The sequence below is a fragment of the Ovis aries genome, chromosome 5, assembly GCF_016772045.2.
Source record: "Ovis aries strain OAR_USU_Benz2616 breed Rambouillet chromosome 5, ARS-UI_Ramb_v3.0, whole genome shotgun sequence".
In the NCBI taxonomy this organism is placed as follows: Eukaryota; Metazoa; Chordata; class Mammalia; order Artiodactyla; family Bovidae; genus Ovis; species Ovis aries.
The window spans coordinates 84,542,332-84,555,863 of NC_056058.1; the positions used below are offsets into that span (position 1 = coordinate 84,542,332).

Genomic DNA, 13,532 nt, shown 5'->3' on the forward strand with positions numbered 1-13,532 from the left:
TGGGGAAAGCTAACTTAGCAACAGGTACTGCTATCCACACAAGTAATAGATGACATAACTGAGATTCCGAGAGGTTAAGTAACTTAACCAAAGTTCTAGAGCTAACAGAGGCAGAGGAAGGATTTAAATACAGTCTTTCTGTCCCAGCAACTCAGGTTTGGAGCTGATTTACTGTCTGTATTATCACACTGTAATGCTCTGTGAACACTTGACAAAGAATCTAGTCAAGTGACTGTAAAAACTATAAAGAGTTCAAGTCAGTTTAGCTTTTCTTTCCCTAATATCATTTATCACAGTGTTAAATGCTGCATTTATTTATGTGGCTAGAAGATTAAATGTTTACCTCTCTCTCTAAATTTGTATGATCTATGAGAGCAAGGACTGTATCTATTTTGGCTTACTGTTGTTTCCCTGGCACTTAATAAATATTTTAAGTGGAAGAAGCCACAAGTAAGTAAGTGGAAGAAGCTACAAGTAAGTAAGCAGGAATCACGAGGTAGAGAGCTGGGGAGAGAGGGGTGGTTGAGGGTGTTTGGTACTGGGGTCAGAGTCAAGATGAGTGATTGTGTTGAGTAGAGAAATAGAATGAAGTCGTGACAGGGTTCTTGAGTCGTGGGAATGGTGTCGCCACTAAAGGAGATAATAACATGGTCCCCATTCTTCATACATAACCACAAGCGTGCCTGTTAGTCCCCAAGAACTGCTTGTGGATTATGAACAATAAAAAATATTACAGTTCCCTATGAGACTAGACATTTTACTGGGGGACAGTTTTCTTATTTTCTCTTATTCTCCAGGAATCCGTATAATAAACCTCATCACTTAAGGCAAGTCAACCACACCTTTGAAACTCAAACGCTTACAGATTTGTTAACTGAAGACAGTAATATTGTCATACTTTTTCAGAGTTGTGGAAGAGTACACGTGAAGTCACTTTGACAATTTAACATTTTTCTACAAATACAAGGCATGGATTTTGGACCACTTTTAATAAAGCAAAACATGTTATCACAATATTTCTTCACAAATGCCATTGTAATACTCATAATAGCTCTACATGAATTTTTCCCATTTGGTTGTGAATAAGGAGGCCGGTGGTCTATAGTCCATGGGATCGCAGAGAGTCAGACACGACTGAGCGACTAACACTTTCACTTGTTGTTGTTCGGTGGCTCAGTCGTGTCTGACTCTTTGCAACCCCATTGACTGCAGCAGCCAGGCTTCCTTGTCCTTCACTATCTCCAGGAGTTTGCTCAAACTCATGTCCATTGAATTGGTAATACCACTCAACCGTTTAGTCCTCTGTTGTCCCCTTCTCTTTCTGCCCTCAATCTTTCCCAGCATCAAGGTCTTTTCCAATGAGAGAGCTTTCACATCAGGTGGCCAAAATAATGGAGCTTCAGCTTCAGCGTCAGTCCTTCCAATGATTCAGGGCTGATTTCCTTGAGGATTGACAAGTTTGATCTCCTTATGTCCAAAGGACTCTCAAGAGTCTTCTCCAGCACCATGGTTCGAAAGCATCAGTTCTTCAGTGCTCAGTCTTCTTTATGGTCCAACACTCACATTCATACATGACTACTGGAAAAACCATAGCTTTGACTGTATGCACCTTTGTCAACAAAGTGATGTCTCTGCTTTTTAATAAGCTGTCTAGGTTTGTCATAGATTTTCTTCCAAGGAGCAAATGTCTTTGAATTTCATGGCTGCAGTCACCATCTGCAGTGATTTGGAGCCCAAGAAAATAAAGTCTGTTGCTGTGTTCATTTTTTCCTCTATTTGCCATGAAGTGATGGGACCAGATGGCATGATCTGTTTTTGAATGTTGAGTTTTAAGCCAGCTTTTCACTCTCCGGTTACACCCTCATGAAGAGACTCTTCAGTTCCTCCTTACTTTCTGCTATTAGGGTGGTATAATCTGCATATCTGAGGTTATTGATATTTCTCCCAGCCATCTTGTTTCCAGCTTGCACTTCATCCAACCCAGCATAACACATGGTGTACTCTGCATACAAGTTAAATAAGCAGGGTGACAATATACAGCCTTGACATATTCCTTTCTCAATTTGGAACCCATCTGTTGTCCCATGTCTGGTTCTATCTGTTGATTCTTGACCTGCATACAGGTTTCTCAGGAGACAGGTAGGGTGGTCTGGTATTCCCATCTCTTGAAGAATTTTCAATAGTGTGTTGTGACCCACACAGTCAAAGGCTTTAGTGTAGTCAATGAAGCAGAAGTAGATATTTTTCTGGAATTTTCTTGCTTTTTCTATGATCCAACGGATGTTGCATTTCTGTTTCCCTCTGCCTTTTCTAAATCCAGATTGTACATCTGGAATTTCTTGGTTCATGTACTATTGAAGCCAACTTGAAGGATTTTACTAACATGTGAAATGAGTGTAATTGTGCAGCGGTTTGAGCATTCTTTGGCATTGCCCTTCTTTGGGATTTGAATGAAAAACTAATGTTTTCCAGTCCTGTGGCCACTGCTGAGTTTTCCAAATTTGCTGGCATATTGGGTGCAGCACTTTTACATCATCATCTTTTAGGACCTGAAATAGCTCAGCTAGAATTCCATCACCTCCACTAGCTTTGTTTGTCATAGTGCTTCCTAAAGCCCACTTCACTTCACACTCCAGAATATCTGGCTCTAGGTGAGTGATCACACCATAGTGGTTATCCAGGTCATTAAGACTTTCTTTTTGTATAGTTCTGTGTATTGTTGTCACCATCTTCTTAATATCTTCTGTTTCTGTTAGGTCCATACCATTTCTGTTCTTTAATTGTGCCCCTCTTTGCATGAAATATTCCCTTGCATCTCTAATTTCCTTTTAGAGATCTCTAGTCTTTCCCATTCTATTGCTTCCCTCTATTTCTTTGCGTTTTTCACGAAGGAAGGCTTTCTTATCTCTCCTTGCTATTCTTTGGAACCCTGCATTCAGATGGGTATATCTTTCCTTTTCTTTTTTGCCTTTCATTTCTCTTCTTTTCTCAGCTGTTACTAAGGTCTCCTCAGACAGCCGTTTTGCCTTCTTGCATTTCTTCTCTTTGGGAATGGTTTTGATCACCACCTCCTGTACAATGTTACAAATCTCTGTCCGTAGTTCTTCTGGCACTCTATCAGATCTAATTCCTTGAATCTATTTGTAACTTCCAAAGTATAATCATAAGGGATTTGATTTAGGTCACACTTTCACTTATACTAATCTATTTTATGTCCCGTGCATAATCACTTTTGCTTCTATTCTATCATTTAGCTGAAAATACATGTTAAAAAAAAATGACAGAAAATATATTTGGAATCAAGCAATAAATAGTTCTAAAAAAAAAAAAATCACTCCCTCTGGCCAGAAATGCTCCATTAATAATACACATGACTGGGAAACGATGAGTTCTCATCCCAGTCATACCATGATTAACACTGATTAAGCTTCTTAGTGGAGAAGGCAATGGCAACCCACTCCAGTACTCTTGCCTGGAAAATCTCATGGACAGAGGAGCCTGGTAGGCTGCAGTCCATGGGGTCGCTAGGAGTCGGACACGACTGAGCGACTTCACTTTCACTTTTCACTTTCATGCATTGGAGAAGGAAATGGCAACCCACTCCAGTGTTCTTGCCTGGAGAACCTCAGGGACTGGGGAGCCTGGTGGACTGCTGTCTCTGGGTCGCACAGAGTCGGACACGACTGAAGCAACTTAGCAGCCGCAGCAAGCTTCTTAGCCATTTGTGCTAAATAGCCTTAGTTAGGTCATAGGATAGGATAAATTAAATATAACGTGGTTCAAGTGTAACAAATAACATCTCTATATTTAACAGAAATACATTCTTCATCACAGGGGTTCTCAAACCCTGCTGTAGTAGAACTGCCAGTGTCAAACCCTACCCTCTTGGCATCCACCTATTCTACGGAAGCAGTGGCCTGTCACTGCTAATGCTAGTTACCCTCTGCCTGAGGGCTTTCTCCGGCCAGGGGAGATGCTCAGGCTGTACATTGGGCAGTCTGGAGATGTTTTCAGAAGCTGCCCTCAGCCAAGGATAAGCGGGAGTTGAAGAATAAAAACCGCAGTTTCTGTGTCCCTCAGGTGTGCCTCCTCCTGGGGGCTCTGTGCGATCAGCCAGACCTCCATGGTAGAACTTAGCCCCAGTTGCTTTTAGCAGTAACCAGCTCATTAATACATTCTCTATTAATTTCCTTCCCTTCTCTACTCTCCTATTGAAATTTCCCAGGATGTCCTCCCAAAGAAACACTTTAACACTCAAGTCCTAGTTTCAGTGTCTGCTTCTGGGGAAACCCAAATTAGGACCAATTTTTAAAAATCCATGGAAAAATGGAAAAAGGACATAATACATACTCTGCACATTTCATGAAGCTAAATTTATGTGAGTCAAAAGATTTTTTTCCCTGATATTGATTCTTCTGTTTTTTCCCTCTTCCCCTTCCTTCCTCTCTCCCTGTCCCCTAATCCATGATCTCCCTTTTTACTATTTCTGACCTGAAATGTCTTTTCTTTTTATGAAACAGTTGTAGAAAATTGTTGTTAATAGTAACAAGATATTCCCCACTTCACAAAATTCATAATTCAGTAGTTTTTTGTTGATGCTTTAGTATTCTGTAAAGTCTAGAAAACTAGAAGTTACTGCTGCTATATATACTATGTGTTATATTTCATTGTTATTTCACAATTAGATAAAGAGAAAGTTAAAATATTAAAAAGTTTAAGATAACAAGTGAAATTGAGTTCTTCAAAAACATGTATTAAGAAAAATAGTTAGAAATATCTTAGTAAGATAGTTTTAGTTAGGTTAAGTTTCATCATCCACAACTTCTTCTGAAGTACTTAAAACTCTCACCTTATTTTATCTATAATTATCTCAAAGTGCTATCAAACCCTTTCATTGTATAGTTATTTTGAAGCCTATTAAAAGGGCTTACGTATTTGATGTACTAAATTTAGAGAGAATTGGGTTACTGGGAGCTTCTCCAGTAAATCCAAGAAAGCAACCAGAATTAAGAGACTCTGCAAAATTCTATGGCACCCCACTCCAGTACTCTTGCCTGGAAAATCCCATGGATGGAGGAGCCTGGTAGGCTGCAGTCCATGGGGTCGCTAAGAGTCGGACATGACTGAGCGACTTCACTTTCACTTTTCACTTTCATGCATTGGAGAAGGAAATGGCAACCCACTCCAGTGTTCCTGCCTGGAGAATCCCAGGTACAGGGGAGCCTGGTGGGCTGCCATCTATGGGGTCGCACAGAGTTGGACACGACTGAAGCAACTTAGCAGCAGCAGCAGCAGGAGCAGCAGTAAAATTCGTAGGTGAAAGGCCAAAGGTTAGCTCGATTCCATGACTCTGTTTCAGGTGGTATTTAAACGGTTTCAGGTGTTCCAGGTAGTAGTTAAATTGCTGTCACAGAGGCACAGAATAGCAGTTAATCATGAGGAAAATGTGAACTGGAGCCTCACACCACCCTGAGTCCCCCGTTCCCTTGCCCTAAAAGCATTCCGCTTCCTTTTTTCTTTTACTTCTAGCATAACGCATTATCATGTAAAGGAACCCAGGTGCAGAAAGGAAACACAGAGGAATCTAGTAGATAAAGAAAAACAAACTAGAAATGATGCAGGAGAAAAATTTCTGATATAGAATAATGAAAGACCAAAAGATAAAAAAACAAATAAAAAGTGAATACATTTTTCTACTCTTTCAAGAGAAGGGATATTTATTCTCAATCCAATTGATCTAAGTACCTTTAACCTTGAAAAGTGAAAGTGAAAGTCGCTCAATCCTGTCTGACTCTCTGCGACCCCTTGAACTATACAGTCCATGGAATTCTCCTGGCCAGAATACTAGAGTGGTTAGCCTATCCCTTCTTCAAGGGATCTTCTCGACCCAGGAATTGAACTGGGATCTCCTGCTTTGAAGGTGGATTCTTTACCAGCTGAGCTACCAGGGAAGCTCCACCTTTAACCATATATAAGCTTAAATGTTTTAAGAGGGCTCTAATAATTTTCTTTAAAGTTTTACAGCCTCAGTTTGTACTATTTTAAAATTTCTCCATGGTGTTTATAATTTTCTTCAAGCTTAGTTAATTATTATATCACATACTGTAATCTCTGAAGAGCTATTTTTACTTTTTCATCAAAATAATTTCCATTAACCTGTATCTCCTCAACGTTATTTGCTTAAAGGTCTTCCTAGTAAGGAAATTTCTGCTCTTGAAAATTTTAAGATGAGGTCAACAAATGCACTAAGGACATTAGAGGTTAGGAGTGAAATTTTGAGGTCAATGAAACCTTTTGACATTATTTACAGAAACTTGGAAGCCTATTTGTTTAGCTGAGTGTGTACTAGGGCATGAAACACAATTATGCTCTTTATCACTTCTTGCTTAGTATTCCCCTCAGAAATGTTCTCTAAAATTGTATTACTGAGTCAGTTATCTTTTCACATATTGAAGCATCAAATCTGTAACATATTTTAAGAGTGTATTCTATTCATATTTGAGTTACCAGTAAAATCAGAATGAGTCAAAATCATTTTTTAGAAAATTAAGTGTTCAGATTCTTTTTACCCATAAGTCTTTGCCCAGCATTTCTGATTATTTGTTGTTGTTGCTCAGTTGCTAAGTCATGTATGACTCTGGGAACCCATAACTACAGCATGCCAGGCTTTCCTGTCCTTCACCATCTCCCAGAGCTTGCTCAAACTCATGTCCATTGAGTCAGTGATGCCATCCAGCCATCTCATCCTCTGTCACCTTCTTCTGCTCTTGCCCTCAAATCTTTCTGAACATCAGGGTCTTTTCCAATGCGTTTGCTCTTCGCATTAAGTGGCCAGAGTATCAGAGCTTGTTTCAGCATCAGTCCTTCCAATGAATATTCAGGGTTGATTTTCTTTAGGATTGACTGATTGGATCTCCTTGCTGTCTAAGGGACTCTCAAGTCTTCTCCAGTCACAGTTCAAAAGCATCGATTCTTCAGTGCTCAGCCTTCTGTATGGTCCAACTCGCACATCCATACATGACTACTAAAAAGCCATAACTTTGACTATACAGACTTTTGTCAGCAAAGAGATATCTGTGCTGCTTAATACTCTGTCTAGGTTCATCATAGCTTTCCTTCCAAGGAGCAAGAGTCTCTGAATTTCATGGCTGCAGTCACCATTTCCATTGATTTTGGAACTCAAGAAAATCTGTTACTGTTTCCATTTCCCCCCCATCTATTTGCCATCTATTATTTATTCTTCATGAAATGCTGTTTAATTCTATATCTGGAGTAACTTTTCTCAAATAACAGATATCAAAGATTGTTTTACTAAGAGTAAAAGCTATTTGGAATTTTCCTCTTTTTGTATATTGTTCAGTTTTTCAGTGCCTCCCTGTTTAATATTATCTGTGAATTTAATTAGCAGACTGTTTACTTCCCTTTGTTAACTAATGTTACATAACACCACACCTAACATCAGTCCCTGCAGAAACCTTGTAATGCCTCTCTCCAAATAAATATTTCATTAAAAAAAAAATGTTCTTCAGTTTTTGATTTATGAAACTTCAAGGAGTACATTATCTATGTCAGGAAATTCAGGGACTTGGAAGAAAAGGAAAGGGAAGCACAGAGGTAGAAATTGAGGGAGAAATTAGCAGAAAAAAATTAGACTGTAGAGACTATAAATGAAAGATGGAGAGGTCAAGGTGAATAGAAAAAGAAAAAAGGCAATAGAAAAAAAATAAAGAAGGCAAAACATTTAGCCTTTTTTGGAAAAAAATAAGTCACTGAAGACAGAAGAGAGTACACAAAGGGAGTACACAAAGAATAATAAGGATCAAGGCCTAGACCCATCCAATAAACAGAATGTGTAAAACATTTGAAAACATCTCATCAGAAATGTGTGGTAATCTCTTTAGATGGAAAGGACAACAGTTCTCTAAGGCTGAATATAATGTAAGACAGTGGTATTAGGTTGATATATACAGACAGAGTAGATCTCTCCCACTGGTTGAGCAACTGATGTCTAACGATAGGAGCTGATCTAATTTAGTATTTTTAAAAAGAATGGAAACCTGTTCAAAGCAATTGACAAAGATGCCTAGCATTAGGTTAGGCAGTAGGTTAGACTACAAGTTGTGTCTGCAGTGTAGGAACTACAAAATAGTATACGTCGGTATGTAATTGGAGTTGGACTGCATTAAATATTGACCTTTAGATGCTAAAGAATTTCCAGAAAAGGGAATGGATGTAATTCTGCAAATTAGTGAGTCTGACCTGGAATCTCAGGCAGAATAAATATGCTGTGTGTTAACCCAGAGCTGGTGATTACCTGCCAGTCCAACATCTTATGTTCAGAGGCCAACAATGGTGTTGCATACCTTTTTCTTGTTTAGCATATTGTATTGGTTCTTAAACATAAATGTGCAAATTTGGAGAATTCATTAAAACAAGAGTACTCCATTTTTCTGATTCAAGAGGGTCTGCGGTGGGGGTCTAAGAATTTGCATGTCTAACAAGTTCCTGGGATATTGCTGGTCTGAGATTATTACTGTGATTAGTCAGTCCTTCACTCTCTCTACTGCCTTAAGAGGCAAGAATGAAGGAGTCCTTAGGACTACCACTAATTGCATTGTCATTGATTTGGCAACCAGGCTTATGGAAATAGACATTTCTAAAGAAAAACATCTTGTGTGCACCCTGCCACCTCCTTCAATTGTCTTTTCCTTTTTTCCTTGGCCTCTTGTTACACAGCCCCTTTCCATCCTCAATGTGCTTCTTGTGGATTTCACTATTACCCTTAGTAGAGAAAATATTAATCTCAAAGATCAATATTAAATGTCTATTTAATGTGAAATTCCTCCTAGGATAATGTAAAATAAAAGCAATATATATGAATCCAAAAGGTCTAATCACAGATACTGGAATTTCAAAAAAAAAGAAAGGAAATGATTCCTCCCCACCTACCTTTACACATTTGTTGTTGAGATGCTCAGTTGTGTCCCACTCTTTTGCGACTCCATGGACTGTACCCGGCCAGGTTCTTCTGTCCATGTGATGTCCACGTGTTCTTCCCTCCTCCCAGACAAAAACACTGGAATAGGTTGCAGTTTTCTTCTCCGGATCTTCCCCAACCAGCGATCGAACCTCCGTCTCTGTCATTGCAAGCGGATTCTTTACAACTGAGCTACCAGGGGAGCACACTTTTATACATATTCCACTATAAAAACCAAAACCCACTGTCTCTGGATATGTAAAGGGTGAAATTTCATTTATTATTTTTGAGGATACATAATTGTAACTGACGCGTTGGCTCCTCCTTGACATTTGCTGGTTGAAACTGCTCTGTACCACACGTGTACCGTGGAGTGTGCCCTGACGTGTTTTGTGTTTTGCGCAAAAAAGTGCAGATTAGCGTTGTCTGGGGACCTCTCCTCTCCACACCTTATTATACCCAACAGACTTGCAGTGGCAAAGGTAGTGTATGTGGGTGTGAAAGAAAGGGAAAAGAAAGAAAAATAGAATACAGAGAGAGTCGGAGAAGACAACAAAACGCGTACAGTCACAGAAATCCGACTCACAACCACTGTTTCTTCTAAAATTCTTAGCCCTCCCCATATGTCTCCCCAGTTATCCATTTCGTTCTGAGTCTTCAGTTCAGCTGCTCAGTCGTGTCTGACTCTTTGCGACCCCCATGAATCGCAGCACGCCAGGCCTCCCTGTCTATCACCAACTACGGAGTTAACCCAAACTCTTGTCCATCGAGCCGGTGATGCCATCCAGCCATCTCATCCTCTGTCGTCTCCTTCTCCTCTTGCCCCCAATCCCTCCCAGCATCAGGGTCTTTTCCAATGAGTGAACTCTTCGCATGAGTCTTAGAATCTATTAAAAAAATTTTCATTTTATTTTTTTTAGCTTGAAATAGTCATATAGTCATTTATATAATGAAAAGAGAACGGAAACACTAACAGGACTCTCTCGGACCTCCAGGCAGGTACCCCTCCAACTGCCACCCCCGCGGGCCTCGGCCGTCGGGTTTCTGCGCCGCCGGCCACGGCGTCCGCTCTACCGGTCGGGAAGCGAGGAACTGGCTTTGCCTCATCTCCCCTTCTCTTTCCCTCCCTCTTCAAGAAACCCTCCTCGTCGCTCACAGGTTTTTACCCCGCTGAGCGGCCGCGTGCCGGGGACCCACTCCTCCCCTCCGCCGCCTAACCCGTCTCTCAGACAAAGCCCAGTCAGGCAGGCGCGCGCCACCGGCCACACCGACCGGCGAGGCGGCCGCGCCGCCACGCGCTTCCCCACTGGCTCGGGACTGCTAGCTTGGCCGCGCCTCCACGCGCTCCCCTCGGCTCGGGACAGCGAGCGCTGCCGCACACCGCGCGTCCCCGCCGCTTCCTTCCCTCCAGAGTCTTCCTTTCCCTCCTCCAGACCCAGCACGCCACACCCCCACCCCAACCCACCGCCTCCGCGCGGGGAGTGCGCCTGCGCAGAAGCTGCCCTCTCGCCCCTCCTTCCCCGCCCTTCCTTCCCTCCGCCCCTCCTCCCGCGCCCCGCCTTCCTTTCTCTCGTCGATGTCACTTAGCGCTCCAGGTTGGGAGCCTTTAGGTTGATTTCCCCGCTACCCCGCCCCCCTTCCTCTTTTTCTCCCCACCCCTCCCGCCTCAGCCCGGTGGAGGATGAGGCGGCCGCAGTGGCCCCAGCCCCTGCAGCGGCACCGGCGGTGGTTGCGGTGGGGGTGGCCGGAACTGGGGTGGTGAAGAAGCGGTGGCGGCGGCGGCGGCTGAGGGAGCAGCAGCCGCCTCAAGCCGCTTTCCCCCCCGCCTCGCTTCCCTTCCTCTTTAGTGCAGCCAGGAAGTTTTTCGCTTCTGTGCATGTGTGTGTGTGTGTGAGTGTGCGCGCGCGCGCGAGTGTGGGTGTGGAAGGTGAAGGTTTGGGCGGCGTTTGTGCAGGCGTTGGGGTTTTTTGCCCACTTCTCTTCCCGTAACCCGGGGAGCTCCCGAACCTGGGCTGTGGCCCGGAGAGGGGGCGCGGCGGCAGCGGGCTCTCTCCTTTTGTTGTTGTTTCCTCCGCCCGGGGAGCTGAAGAGGGGACGCGCCTGGGTGGGGCGGCTCGGAGCCCGGGCCTGGTGGCCCCTGGGGGCTCCCGGGCGGGCAGGGTAGGGCCGCGTAAAGCGGGCTTCAACATGATGGCGGCCGAGGCCGGCGGTGAGGAGGGCGGCCCGGTCACCGCCGGGGCAGCGGGAGGCGGCGCGGCCGCGGCCTCGGGTGCCTACCCGGCGGTGTGTCGGGTGAAGATCCCCGCGGCCCTGCCCGTGGCCGCCGCCGCCCCCTTTCCTGGGCTGGCGGAGGCCGGCGTGGCCGCGACTCTGGGTGGCGGAGCCGCTCTGGGGTCAGGCTTCCTGGGACCTGGGTCTGTGGCGGGGGCCCCGGGGGGAGCCGGACTGTCAGCCGGAGGCGCTGCCGCCGGCGTGGCTGGTGTCGCCGCCGCCGCCGCCGCCGCCGCCGCCGGACCCGGCGGGGAGATGGCTGAAGCCAAAGGGACCACTTCGTTGCCCACTGAGACCTTCGGGGCCGGCGGCGGATTCCCTCCTCTGCCGCCGCCTCCTCCTCAGTTGCCCCCTTTGGGCGCTGGCCTGGGAACAGTGGACGAAGGTGACTCTCTGGATGGACCAGAATACGAGGAGGAAGAGGTGGCCATCCCGCTGACCGCTCCTCCGACTAACCAGTAAGTCAAGACCGGCGTTTTGGGGGAAGCTGACTCCTTGGAAAGAAATAGGAAAAACAGGTCTAGTTCTTTTCAGCTGTGACTCGTAGTGCTTTCAGCTGTGACTCGTGTTTTCAGCTGTGACTCGTTCAGAAAAAGTTCTGAAGCTCAAGGTTCCGTGCGTACGGATTTAATTTGATCACTCATCCTCCCTACAGGCACACTCCCTGGCGTCTTGGTATATTTATTGCTCCTCTGGGAAGATGTAAAGTTTTCAAGATGGGAAGCATGGGAAAATGTGTATCCAGGGAGAACCGGATATGGTTCTGTCCCTTGCAGATTGAGGTGGCGTCCTGGGATTCAGCTGAGTTTGCAGCTACCGAGGCAGTCGTAGTCTGTATTAACCTGGTTGCATTCCCTGTTGAAGCTAGACAATTAGTGAGAAGCTTTGAATATTTGAGTGAATATCGTGGTAGTATTGTTTGAAACGTGCCTTGGTCGGATTGCTTTGTTTTTGTTGCCCTGCAATTCCCGGCTTCTGGCTGTTGAAAGCACTGCGATGCAGAAAAGACTTTGGATTGCTTTTGAGAACGTGGGTCAGCGAGAAAGGAAAGTTCTGTTAATTACTGGTGTGGTTAAGGGCCTGTACTCCCACAGTATTTAACATGTGCAGTAGAATTCCCGTTTACTAATATGCTAGTATAATTCTTCTGTAAGTTGAAACTTTGTAAGTACAGTATTGAACTAGAATTAATATTGTGCTTCCCTTCACCTTTTGTTGGTGGCAAATACAGTATTCTATTTGAAAATTAATTTTGACAGTCTTCTGCAGAATATACAGGACAAATGACTTACATATATATATAGTACTTTCTCCCTTGTTCTCTTCATAAGTGAACTTAGGTTTGGATCTTGAGAGGAACATGTTGATGGGCAGTAGGCAAAACTTGTTTTATAGATCCCTCATATCTGTCTTAATTGTCCTTTAGAATTTTGACAACCTTGGTGAGGTATCAGAGGAAGAAAGATTTGATTCCTGTGTTGACCATCACTCTAGACAGTTGAAGGTGTTTTTTGTGTCTGTTTTTTTTTTTTCTTTTCTTTTTTTGGATAAGCTTCTTTAGAAAATTTAGAAAGGACTTAACAAATTAGGGCATTTTTGACTTAAGGCTACATACATCTTTTGATGGAAAAGTAAAGTTAATCTTATGTCAGCCATGGGACAGGGGAGTTTTATTCTTTTTATATTGTTCATCATGAGTTCAATTTTTTGTCTAATTTAATTTCTGCTTATCATTTCTTATCTACATATTGCAGACTTCTCTGAAGGTGTTCTGAAAGTATTAAAAATTCAAAATTTACAGCTCTGTTTACACATCTTCAAGCCTTTTTCAAAACTACTTAAGTATTAAGGGCCCTGTGGTTATGATAAAGTTCAGCTTTTCATAATGAAAGAATATAGTCTTATGTTAGTTCTTAACTAAATTGAATAAGGCATATTTAGTGTGTTGCAGTTCTAAATTTTTTTAAAAATAGAATTTATTTGTTAGAGCAGTTTTAGGTTCACCGTAGAAGTGAACAGAAAACACAGTGTTCCAATTAAATTTTTAATAAATATAAATGAGAACCTAAGAAAAATTATTCTTGTGAGAAATCCATTGTAAGATTTTCATCATTTGTGTTTGGGAATAAAAATATTATTTGTGTAACTCTGTATATGAGAATTGTTCATGTTCTAAAAAGTATCCTCCATTTCACTATAGTTTTTAAAAGTTGCCAACGAGAAGTACAAATTTCCCTCTCTTCTTTATCTTAGATATCAACCCAGACTTACTGGAGGCAATACA

The 13,532-nt window shown here is 43.1% G+C and overlaps 1 protein-coding gene and 1 long non-coding RNA gene across 4 annotated transcripts in view; one reads left to right on the forward strand and one right to left on the reverse strand.

Moving 5' to 3' along the window:
* Nucleotides 1-970: 970 nt before the first annotated feature.
* On the reverse strand, nt 971-10,382 carry LOC121819675 (uncharacterized). Its single transcript, XR_006060027.2, has 3 exons — nt 9,952-10,382; nt 8,950-9,137; nt 971-5,404 (listed from the first exon to the last, which is right to left on the reverse strand). It is a non-coding gene; the product is annotated as an uncharacterized LOC121819675 (long non-coding RNA).
* A 587-nt stretch (nt 10,383-10,969) lies between these two features.
* Nucleotides 10,970-13,532, forward strand: part of RASA1 (RAS p21 protein activator 1) — a 109,147-nt gene continuing 106,584 nt past the window's right edge. For 2 of the 3 annotated variants that reach the window (XM_060415988.1, XM_015096185.3), the window contains exon 1: nt 10,970-11,706. In XM_060415988.1, coding sequence (XP_060271971.1) covers nt 11,165-11,706 — 542 coding nt within the window. In that variant the 5' untranslated portion in view covers nt 10,970-11,164. The remainder of the gene's footprint in view (nt 11,707-13,532) is intronic. The other variant, XM_060415989.1, reaches the window with a different exon arrangement.